The sequence below is a fragment of the Marmota flaviventris genome, chromosome 2 (genome assembly GCF_047511675.1).
Source record: "Marmota flaviventris isolate mMarFla1 chromosome 2, mMarFla1.hap1, whole genome shotgun sequence".
NCBI lineage: Eukaryota > Metazoa > Chordata > Mammalia > Rodentia > Sciuridae > Marmota > Marmota flaviventris.
The window spans coordinates 124725552-124738430 of NC_092499.1; the positions used below are offsets into that span (position 1 = coordinate 124725552).

General features: G+C 37.5%; 1 protein-coding gene across 1 annotated transcript in view; it reads left to right on the forward strand.

Moving 5' to 3' along the window:
* Positions 1–12879, forward strand: part of Oca2 (OCA2 melanosomal transmembrane protein) — a 336227-nt gene that overhangs the window by 110336 nt on the left and 213012 nt on the right. The window contains exons 9-12 of the mRNA XM_027925820.2: positions 5986–6057; positions 8003–8068; positions 10233–10289; positions 12344–12468. Of these exons, the coding sequence (XP_027781621.2) occupies positions 5986–6057; positions 8003–8068; positions 10233–10289; positions 12344–12468 (320 nt within the window). The remainder of the gene's footprint in view (positions 1–5985; positions 6058–8002; positions 8069–10232; positions 10290–12343; positions 12469–12879) is intronic.

Genomic DNA, 12879 nt, shown 5'->3' on the forward strand with positions numbered 1-12879 from the left:
ACCATAAGTGGAATTGTCTTCTTAATTTTTCCAGATAATTTTTTGTTAATGTGTAGAAACATGAATGCATTTTTATATTGATTTTGAATCCTGAAACTTTGTTGAATTTGCTTATTAGTTAAATCGATTTTTGGAAGAGTCATTTGCATGACAGAGGCAATTTAACTTATTTCTTTCCAATTTAGATACATTTTATTTGTTTATTTTCTCATTTAATTGCTCTGACTAGACTTCCAGTACTATATTGAAGAAAAATCATGAGCGCAGGCATCCTTATTTTGTCCCTAATCTTAGAGAAAAAGCTTTCAACTTTTCACCAATGAGAACAATGTTAGCTGTGGGCTCATCCTATATAGACTTTATTATATTCTGGTACATTCTTTCTATACCTAATTTGTTGAAATATCATCATGATCATGATCATCATCATCATGGAAGGATGCTAAATTTGAACAAATCCTTTTCCTGCATCCATTGAGATTATTATATGATTTTAATCCTTTGTTTTGTCTTATATCACATTTATGTATGACTTGTATATGCTGATCCATCCTTGCATCCAGATATAAAGCCCACTTGGTTATGGTAGATGATCCTGTTAATGTGCTGTTGAATTTAGCTGCATAGAATTTTGTTGTGGATTTGTTGCATTTGTGTTCATCAGGGATATTGGTTTGCTGTTTTCTTTCTTTGTAGTGTCCTTATCTGACTTTTGTATAAGAATAATGTTGGTCTCATAAAATGAGTTTGGAAGTGTTCCTTCCTCTATTATTTTGTGCAGAGCTTGAGAATGGTTGCCATTGATTTTTGTTTAAATGGCTGGTGAAGAATTCACCCATAAAAACTGTCCTGAGCTTTTCTTTGCTGGGAGGTTTTCAATTACTGCTTTAATCTCCTTACTCATTATTTGTCTACTCAGATTTTTCTATTTCTTTATGATTCAGCCCCTACTAGAATATATATATATATATATATATATATATATATATATATATATATATCCATTTCTTCAAAATTGTCCAATTTGTGGGCATATATAGTTGTTCATAGCAGTTTATAATCCTTAGCATTCCTATGGTATCAGTAGTAGTGTCTCCTCCTTCATTTTATTTATTTAAATCCTCTTTCCTTTTTTTCTTGGTTAGTCTAGCTAAAGGTTTGTCAATTTTGTTTCTCTTTTCAAAAAGCCAACTCTTAGTTTTGTTGATCTTTTCAGTTGTATATTTAGTCTCTATTTAATTTATTTCTGCTGTAATATTTATGTTTTTCTTTCTTGTGGTAACTTCGGTCTTAATTTGTTCTTTTTTTTTCTTTTTACTTGAGGTGTAAAGTTAGGATTTTTATTTGAGATCTTTTTGGATGTTGGCATTTATCAGCTTATCTCTTAGAACATTTTTGCTGCATCTCATAAGTTTCAGTACACTGTGTTTCAAGTTCTATTTTTTTCAAGATAGTTTTGATTTTTTTTGAACCATTAGTTTTTCAAGAGTGTGTTATTTTATTTTCACATATTCATAAATTTTCTCATTTTCCTTCTGTTATTGATTTCTAGTCTTATATCATTGTGCTGAGAAAAGATACTTGGTAAGATTTTGACCTTATAAGATTTTTTAAATATTTGTTTTGTGATTTAAGTTGTGATCTATGCTGGAGGATGTTCTGTGTATATCTGAGAAGAATGTGTATTCTGCTGCTGATGGGTGGAAATTTCTGTATGTGTTTGTTAGATCCACTTGCTCTATAGTGTTGTTTAAGACTATTTTACGAAGTTGATTTTATGTATGGATGTTCTATTCACTATTGTAAACGAGGTATTGAAGTCCTTTACTATTATTACACTGTTGCAGTTACTCACTTTGGATTTGTCAATATTTGTCTATGTCCATACCACCCTGAATGAGCCTGATCTTGTCAGATTTGTCAGTCTTAATTTTATATACTTAAGTGTTCTGATGTTGGTGGTGTACCTATTTATAATTGTTGTGTCTCTCTGTGTAATTAACCCTTTAATCATCATATAATGATCTGGTATTGCTAGAGACATTTTTTGACTTGCAGTCAGTTTTGGCTGATATAAGTTTAGCTGCCCCTGCTTTCTTTTGGTTCCCATTTGAATCAAGTATCTTTTTGATCTTATTATTAGGCTCTCCTACCTGTAGTTTGTGAGATGACTGGCTGTGTCTGAAACCTAGTGTGAATAAGGAGGGGCAGATGTGTGGAGGTTGGAGGTACTCTAGATAACCTTAGAGGACCAGTCCTGGGGACTGCTCCAGAACTCTTCCTTTTCTCTCCTGGTATTGGTTCTGGCTTTCTTCTTCAACCCTCTTTTTTTTTTAGACTTTTTGCTCCTCACTTGTTCAGAAAGTATTGATTGTTCTTCAGAGCTCTGAGGAGAACCTAAAAGAGACACTTTACAGTTTCTGCCCTCAAGGAGTTCACAGCCTGGACTGTTGTCAAAGAAATGAGAGCAGAACGTATAGGCTTGACTGATGAGGAGTGTGGATGGAAGGGCAGCTGGTGTGCTGCCCAGGCCCTGCCTGTGAGGCTGTGCCTGGGAAGTTGGTCATGCATTCTGTGCTTCCTAAGCCATTTGGGACACAGGAAAGAAACATTATATTTTTCAGCAAACAAATAAGAAGAGGGCCTTTATATATTCCTTTAAAGCACCTTTTAAGAGTTTTTTTTATTGATTTTACCATTTTTGGCCCATCTACCATTTGCATTATTCCTGATAATTGAAAAGTTTTTTATCTTTAGCATAGAAATGTAGGGATGTTCATAATTAGCTAAGGCAATTAAACTCATCTTATTATAAGATCATTTAGTTTAAAAGGTTTTATCTCACAGGTGTAAGGCTGATCATTTTCCTTTTTTCTTTTTATGATTCTGGGGATTAAACCCAGGGTCTTACTCATGCTAAGTACTTGTTCTTCCAGTGAGCTACAACCTCAGCCCTGATCATCACTTTTTTTCCTTAATAACAAGAATAGAAGATATCTCCTCTTATATGGTGTGGGCTCCTAGCTAGCTGAAGGGATGGGTTTCTGAGTAAGGAATAGTTGTATTCACATGTCCCAAAACATGTACTTTAGATGGCAGGGATGTTTGTGTGTGGGTTGCCTAGCATGTGTATTAAGGGACTGTCTACTTCACAGAGGAGAAAGGAGCTGATGGTGGCAGTGGCCCAGGTGAGAGTGGTGAGAGTTCACGGTATCATTGGAGCTGCAACCAGCTTCCTGGCTCTCCTGAGAACTGTGGGGGATAAGTACTATGGCTGTGGTTTCTTGCTTTCATTTTTGCTCATCCATATGGTTAACTATCAGGGCCAAATTCCACCGATATCCATTGATTTTTCTCCAGAGCCAACAGCTCCTTTAGGTATCCAGTATAGTTTCCTGATTTTACAAATGAACAAGCGATTCTCCCCCTAGGAGAGAGGAGGTACCCTGGAGTAGGAAAAATTTGGGTTTAATCTTGACTCTGAATCTTCTTGGCTTTGTGATATGGAGAACATTACTCAACATTGCTAGACTGTTTCTTCATCTGTAAAACAGAGTAATGATGGCTTCTACTTCCTGGGGCCATTTTGAAAAATACATTAGATTATGTCCATAAAGTATTTAGTTACTTCCAGGTACACAGTAGGTGCCCAATAAAAGTCACTTATTTCTGTTGCTAATATAGCTATCCAGTGACTAACAGTCAGATCTCTTAAAGTCTTTTTTCCTTCCTAAAAACTTAATCAAAAGCTTAAATTGGAAGATAGGAATATGTCTCAGATTGAGACTGCAGAGTAGATTCCATCTCCACTCTGCTCTACCTCCATAGTGCCTTTACTTTCTTAGTCCATTTTCTGTCGCTCTAACAGCATACATGGGACTAGATAATTTATAAAGAATAGAGGTTTATTTAGCTTTATGGTTATGGAGGCTGGGAAATCCAAGAGCATGGTCCTGCCATCTGGAGAGAACCTTCTTGCTGCATCATGACATGGAGGAGGACATCACATGCTAGTCCATGTCTCTCTTCCTCATCTTATAAAAACCACTAATACCATCCTAAAGGTCCTACCCTTGTGGCCTCATCTAACCCTAATTACCTTCCAAAGGCTCCACCTCCAAATATCAGCATATGGATCTGAGGGTCGGTTTCTAACACATGAACTTTTTGGGGAACACAGCCAAATCACAACACCTCCTTTCTTCAACGAAGCATATTTGCAAATCTGTCACCACTTGTTTAACACATGAAGCATTAATGGAATGCAGAAAACAAAAAAAAAATAAAAATGAAAGACATCTCCAAGCTGGAACTGTCTTTGCCTTGTTCTTTATAGCGGGTAGAAAGGAGCCCTCAGTGTGAGGAGGGAAAACCTGGCTCTGACTCTTGGCTTAGTCACACTCTAGCTTAACTTCAGCTTTCGTCTTCAAGCTATAAAGCTGAGAGTGAATTCCTGTTATACCTATTTCCTATGGCCTCTCTCAAATATGAAGTATTGTTAAAATGAGTAAGTAAACTGAAATGGAAAAGCAGGACACAAATGGAAGGAATTAATATAATTTGGTAGCTATTTACTGGATTTTAGACACTCAAATACATCAACTCTTAAAAACCTAAACTGTGGGGAAAAAAAACCTGGCATAAAATTAACTGAAACCTAACTTTAAATCTAGTGGTACAAATTATAGATGAAACAATTTTATCAGAATTTAAATTTCAGGTAATTACGAATAAGAAAGGTTCTATGAGGTAGAAGCCATAAAATAAGGGAATGAAAACCACTTTAGGGTATTAAGAAATGAATATGTCTGTTAGTGTTTAATTTTCAACCCAGTCTTGCCACATTCTTTTTATAGTTTTAACAGTTTTATTGAGAAGTAATTTAATTCCATAATTTTACCATTCGTAAGTGTGCAATTAAATTATTTTTACTAAATTTAAGGAGTTCTGCAACCATCAACACAATCCAGTTTTAGAACATTCCGTCACCTCATAAGGATACAGAGGGCCTATTTTAAGACAACACTTTTTGTTACCTCCAGCCTTAGGCAACTCTGATCTTTTTGTGTTTCCTTAAATTTACCTTTTTTGGATAGTTCAGATAAGTGGGATACAATATAGTGTCCTTTGTGTCTGTCTCCTTTCATTTAGTTCAATGTTTTTTAATTTATTCATTACACATTCCATATTCCATGTTGCATCTCTTCCATGTTGTGGCCTATATTGCATTTCATTAGTCTATTCATTGTGGATGAACTTTAGGAATGTTTCCAGTTTGACTCAGAACATTCATGCTCTATGGGGACACATGTGTTCATTTCTGTTGGGTAGATTCCCCAGTAGCATTGTTGAGTGAAAGGGTAAGTTTACATTGAATTTTTTAATAATCCGCCAAGCTGTTTTACCACAGTGGCTGCACCATGTTACATTTGTACCAGCAACATATGAGAGCTCCAGTTTCTCTACATCTTTATCTTTCCTTCATATTTTATTTTAGAAATTCCATGTCCATTTAAATCATAATTAAATCAAAAAGATTCTTTTGTGAGTCAGTGATAGCACTGAAGTCTCAATTAGACTGAGTGCTTCATATTTGGGGTTTAAAAACAGCCTCAGTAATTGGGAAGAATTGATTTACGTTGTTGAACTAATAGTTCAGTTGCTTGGGGAGTAGATGGTAAATAATTAATGACAGTTCACTGCAGGCTTCCTTGTAGAATGTACTTTATCCAACTTGCTACTGTTTTATCAGGGTCATCTAATTATTCAGGAAATAAAAATAACTTTCAGTAGAAGGCAGAGTGTGGTGGTTGTGCGTCTGTTGGGTTGTCTAGACCCTCCAATATTGAGACCCTTGGCTTATTTATCATTTTAATAGATAGGGTGTCTAATGCAGATACAGACAGCTACTCATGTCAACACAGGCTTTTGTGTGTGTTAAATCCCTTGTGGACTGGAATGAAATAATTTCTTGTTTCTTTCCAGATCGTCCACAGAACTCTGGCAGCCATGTTGGGGGCCCTTGCAGCATTAGCAGCACTGGCTGTGATTGGCGATGTAAGTTGTGACGTTCTGAATCTCTGACTTACCGCTGGAGACAATGTCAGACTCAGAGACACTCCAGGATTTGGTGTTATAGATTCTTTTATATGCTACTTCCACATTTCCCCCCAAGGACCACGCTAGAGGTTTGAACCAACAAACTTCAGCATTGATGAATATTTTTCATTTGATTTTTCTCATTCACACATTCAGGTAGTTTTGGTCCTCATTTTGGCTGAAGAAAGGCTCATCCTGCTCATGTGTTTACCCAGGGTTGTTTGGTTGTGGGATATTAGAGTTAGCAGTGGTGTTGTCAGCTCTTGAGAACTAGACTAGCAGTGGGAGTAGAGAGGTCCTGGGGTTAGGGTTCTGTCCAGGAGGCCCCTGGAGATGCATGTATGGGGCTGATGGTGTCCTGCCAGGGCTGGAGCATGTCCTATCAGGCAGCCACATTGGGAATACACCTAGGGAAGTAAGAGAGGTGAGTGCCTACTGGAAATGGAAGTCCAGAGTTGTTTGACAGTAATGCTGAAACCAAATTAGGAACCCACTCAAAGGTGGAAACACAAGACTGGATTTGAAAACAACTCTATGCAATTACATGGATTGTTCTGAAATTGCTAGTAGAGGCCATTCAATCAACCCAAGAATAACAACTAGTTTAAAAAAACTGTGTGTGTGTGTGTGTTGCTGAATTAGTAATTTATTATGCTTTTTTTAAAATCTGGAATTTGAATGTAGGCCCACCCTAAAAGCAGTAGTAAAAACTTGAACTTTTTTCTTGACCAGAGTTGGTATAAACAAATGCTAACTCTAAAGATAAAATGTCCCAGAATTCTAAAACCTAGACATAAAAATCCTTCAATGTGTTCCTGCAACGAACGCTTCAACCTAGAAGAACGAAATTTGGGAGACCACGTACAAATGGAGGACTCATCAATCCTGCCAAGTATCAACAAGATCGGGTGAAAAAATAATTGCTGAGATTCCAGTAAACTCGGAATTCTGTGGAATCATTGCAAGCGCTTTCAAATGAAAGTGTATTTTCCTTGCCTTTGGTTAGGGCTACTTCAACAGGGAACAAAGCCTGGTACATGGTAGACACACACTGTGGGAAGCCACTGGGTCATTCTCTTTCCCAAGCCAGATACTGGCAGTACCCTTACTTACACTTTATGCTCCCTATCCCTGTGACCCACTAGAGTGGGAGGGCACATGAGAGTAGGAGACATGATTGTCCACGTCGTCATCATCTGGCTTCATGCCATTACACTGAGGAAGACACATGTGGACTCCAAGAAGTACCTATTACTAAGCTTTGCATTTAAAAATCGATTTAAAAGAAAAAAGCTTTATTGTGGCTTACTGTTTTTGAGGTGTCAGTCTATGTTGGTTGGCCCATTTGCTTTTGGGTCTGTGGTAAAGCAGTATGTCATGGCAGGAGCACATAGAAGAGGAGCTATTTACCTCATGGCAGATGAGAAGCAAAGAGAGAGAGGAAAAGACTGGCATCCCCAAATCTCCTTCTAGGACACTCCCCTAATGAATTAAGACCTCCCACCAGGCCCCACATTTGAAAGGTTCCTCCACTACCCAATCGTGCTAGAAGCTGAGATCTAAGCCTTTAATACATGAGCCTTAGGGACACATTTATGATCCAAATGATAGCAGTAACTTCAAGGACCAACCCTGCAGTTCAGGCAATAGTTCTTCTTAGAGTTTTCAGGGACAACGTTAAAAAATTTTAAATTACTTTAATGCATAAGTTTGATGTTACAGATGCACTGGGTCATGAATGTTTTTCAGAAGTGATATAATCCAATTTCAAAGGCAAGTAGATGTTGTGTTTCCAACTTTGGCCCAATGAGTGGATTTGTAGTAAAGGGCAGCACATTTTTAGAGCTTATCCCCAGGAGGGAGACGCACAGGATTAATTGGCAAATTTGTGCTTTGATTGCAGAGACCCAGCCTGACCCACGTGGTGGAGTGGATTGATTTTGAGACCCTGGCCCTGCTGTTTGGCATGGTAATTATAGTCCTCCCAGCAGGACATGCCTCCAAGCCTGCTAAAACCTGGGTCCTTCTTTTTTGCTGCTAATCCTATCATTATATTAAAGACACCATGTCTCTTGACAATTAGGGCTTGATTGAGAAGTGTTAATGCAGGTCTAGCTAATTTCTCCTGAGGAGGAATAGAACGATTGGTACTCTGGTTAGTTAGATGGAGAGTTTCAGTCTAAGTCCTATGGAATGATGAAATAACATTTCCATTAGAAAAGCTAGCAAGTTTTTGGAGGTACTACCCTTAAAGAAAAAAAATGGAATATCTTAAATAAATGAACCAGTGGTTAACATTAAATAATGTTTTGGTTATTTGAAAAGTACATTTAATTACATAAGAAAAGGAAGACTTTGTCCCTGAGGAATCATTGGGGCATTTGCTAATTTATCTTATTACTGAATGGCTATTCTGTGCTACGCGCTGCAAGGAATGTCACAAGTCAACTCCTAGGAAAGAAACTTAATACACCAGTAAATTAGTGTGAGACAGGAATCATGACTAATTTAACTAAAATGAATGGAATTTGGCAAGGATCTGGACAACAGCGAGAATGACTCATTTGCTTGTGAACGACCCCTAAACAGCCAAGTGATCTGAAGGAGGGTTCATCCCTCTGGCCTAGAGACTTACTCTGTGTAAAATGGTCACCATTTGCCCTCATTTTCCTTGCTAACATTTTATTCCTCCCCAAACTGGCAGATAAAAGAGAGAATTCTGCTATTCTAAGGCTTCAATGTCACCCAAAGTAGCACTGCTATCCTCTGGGGGTAGGGTGCAGGGAGACAGGCCAATGCTCTGAACTGAGGCTCCATAAAGGATGCAGTATCTGTGTTGGACCCTGAGAAGTACCTAGGGTTTGGGCACCCAGACAGAAGAAGGGGGCATACTAGATGATGTCTATAAGTGTAAAAAAATAAAATGAATGACATATTTCTCTTCTTATGAAATAGAAAACCTTCCAGTGAGTTCTGACTAATTAAATTCAGAATATTTTTTATTAGCATCTTGATAGTTGCTTTTACCAACTCTTCATTGTCAATAGAAATAAACATGTGAGGGCTGGGGCTGTGGCTCATTGGTAGAGCGCTCACCTTGCATGTATGAGGCTCTGGGTTCCATCCTCAGCACCACATAAAAATAAATAAATAAATAAAATAAAGGTATCATGTCCAACTATAACTAAAAAATAAATATTAAAAAAAAGAAACATATGAGTGTACATTCTGGATTGACCCAGAACTGGGAAGATAATCATTCTAATACAACTGTTCCTACTTGAATGTGTAGATCAAGTTGGTGACAAAAATCAGTTTACTTACTTTAGAACCCAAAATTAATCCAGTTTTAAAATCTTAAAATACCTAAGTGTTGCTTTTTTTTAATTAGTTTTTTTTTTATTTATACACGACAGTGGAATGCATTACAATTCTTATTACACATATAGAGCATAATTTTTTCACATCTCTGGCTATATACAAAATATATTCACACCAATTCGTGTCTTCATCCATGTACCTTGGATAATAATGTCCATCATATTCCACTATCATTACTAACCCCATGCCCCCTCCCTTCCCCTCCCACCCCTCTGCCCTATCTAGAGTTTGTCTATTCCTCCCCTGCTCCCCCTCCCTACCCCACTATGAATCAGCCTCCTTATATCAGAGAAAGCATTCAGCATTTGTTTTTTTGGGATTGGTTAACTTAGCATTTATCTTCTCTAACTCCATCCAAGCGTTGCTTTTGTGGATAATGAGGTATGGAAGGTCACCTGGTGCACCCTGTCCTTCTCTGCTTCTAGCTTTAGGACTGAGCAGGTTCCCTCATCTCTCTGATCCCGAGTTTCCTGGTCTATAAAACAGAGATCAGTAATAATGCCTGATATTTGTTTGAGGATTGGAGGGGATGGTGATTGATCTTCAGGACAAGTCCTGGACAAAATATACATATAAAGCCACTAGTAAGTGACTCCACTCAAGGCGTTTGTAAGTGGGAAAACTAAGAAATGATGGTCTTTCAGCAAGACAGCAAGGAGATTGATTATGTGGCAGTTTTCAGGGGCTAGATCTCAAATTCATAATGACCATCTGACTTTGTTTCAATATTGTGTTTTCTCTTTTTCCCATAGATGATCTTAGTAGCCATATTTTCAGAAACTGGATTTTTTGATTTTTGTGCTGTAAAGGTAGGTGTGATCTTACATTTAATAGATAAGTACTAACTAACATATTTGTTGTTTGGACATTGTACATTTAGTACATTAAAGTATTATTTAAAACAAATATTTAAAAATTTTATCTTCCTTTTCAAAATTGCTTCTGCAAGGCTGGATATAGTTACCTGACTCTGAGCAATGCTTTCAGCTTCTCCATAAATAAATGAAGAAGGAGATGAAGGAAAAGGGTACTCACGTTGAATGTTTGTATAACATTATTTAAATTGGCTGGTGAAAGCTACACATCAAAAATTATTTTGCATATTAGAGTCTCTAAATATTCCAAGCCATCAGCTTCTGATTGCTTTGCTTTTTGGTGAAATAATTTCAATGATTACTTTCTAAATATTGAAGTATACACATTTACTATTTTTAAATTAGGGAAAAACATGTTTGTCTTTTAAAAATCCCTTAAGGATCTTATTTATTTACTTATGTTTTGGTGCAGAGGATTGAATCCAGGGCCTCACACATGCTAAACATTACCACTACCACTTACTCCACCCCAACCCCTTAAAGGTCTTATTTAAAAAAAAAAACATATTATTGATATTATTTTTTGATTGGCAAATCATAACTGTACTCATTTTTGAGGTACAATGTGATTTTGTGATGAATGGATACACAAAGTGGCAGGACAAAATCAAGCTAGTTAACATATCTATCACTTCATTTATCTTTTTTATGGTGAGACATTTGAAATCTACTCTCTTAGTTATTTTGAAATGTATACTACACTATTATTAATTAATTATTGGCTAATTAACTATAGTCAATATGCCTGTGTAGTAGATCTCAAAATGTATTCCTCTATCTTCAACTTTGTACCCTTTGATCAACATCTCCCCAACCCCCTCTCCCAGCCCTTCCATCTCTGGTAAGTCTCATTCTACTCTCTACTTCTATATCAATTTTATCAGATTCCATATTTGAGATCATGTGGTCTTCATCTTTCTGTGCCTGGCTTGTTTCACTTAATGTAATGTCCTTCAGTTCCATCCATGTTGTTGAAAATTACAGGCTTTTTTCCTTTTTTATGTATTAAATAGTATTCTATAATGTATATATCGCCTTTATCCATTCATCTGTTGATGGACACTTAGATTAATCCATATCTTGGCTGTTGTTAATAACTCTTCAGTAAACATACAGATATACATTCCTTTGGATATATGCTCAGTAGTGGGATAACTGGATCATACAGTTGATAGATTTTAGTTTTTTGAGGACCCTCCATCCTGTTCTCTATAATGGCTGTACTGATTTACATCTCTACCAACAGTGTATGACTTTCATTTTCTTTACATTTTCTCCAACACTTGTGATTTCTCATTATGACCTTCATTTGCATTTTTAGCTGGAACTTTGGAGAGTTTCACTAGTAGGTTCTGGCATGCAGGATTTGTACTAACTCTAGCATGCATGGTTGGCAAGAGATCTTGCAGGGCCCTACTAATGCAAAGGCTAGTGCTGTCTTGATGTTGCTTTTGTAACTGAAAAACTCTTATAAAAATAATTTATCTAACAAAACACTTTGAAAATTCTGAATAAAAGAACCATGTAGTGATTTTTGTGGTCTTTGTGTACCATATTGTATATACCAGGCATATATCTGGCCTCTTCCTTCTAATACCTTGATAATAAAAGTATTCCTTATGTCTCCAAAGATCAGGGTCACATGGATCCCAAATGTAGCTGTTCAGGATATCTAATCAAAATTATAGATAACATGAAAGGGATTGAATGTTGACATTTTGTAACAAATTAACCATCATAAGGGCACAGTGAAGAGAGAGAATCAAAAAAGAGAGAATGTAGGGCCTTGTGGATTTAGATTGTCCAAGTACTTTAATGGCCACTACCATGTGATCTTAACAGATTTAGGGATTCTAGAGTATAAGTTCTAACCCACCATGCATAGATTATTTGGGTCCCTATTCCTTGGATTCACTTATGAAAAGTCGCACCTATTCTACAAATGCACTGATTCTATCTTATTCCTTCCAACATGTGTGTGCACCCAGGCATACCGACTATCCCGAGGAAGGGTATGGACCATGATCATCATGCTGTGTCTCATTGCTGCCATCCTTTCTGCCTTCTTAGACAATGTCACCACGATGCTCCTCTTTACTCCTGTGACGATAAGGTAAGCAGAGCACTTCTGCTGTGGGGACCATAGCCAGGCTCAGGGCAGGTATGTTCTGGCTGTACCACCTGACCCAAGGCTCCCTTCTTACATCTACAAAAAGACAGGGGCCAGTACCCACCCTTTCACTGAAGCACAACTCACTGCATTCCAGACCAGCCAGCTCTGGCTTTGTGAGACTTAAATGCACTTGACAAGCTGCGGTATTCCCATAGCTGGGTGACAGCAATGTGGTGGGGAGTTGGAAGATGTGGGCATTGCTTTCCAGGAGACTGGGCTGTTATTGAGGACCCTAGACAGTTCTTGTCCATGCACTCCCATTATCATCTTCCACCTGGCTAGCAGTAGTTCACAATTGTGCTGGTATGAGAGCTCTATCCAGGGCTCCGAGGGGCACGTGCCTTGGGGAAG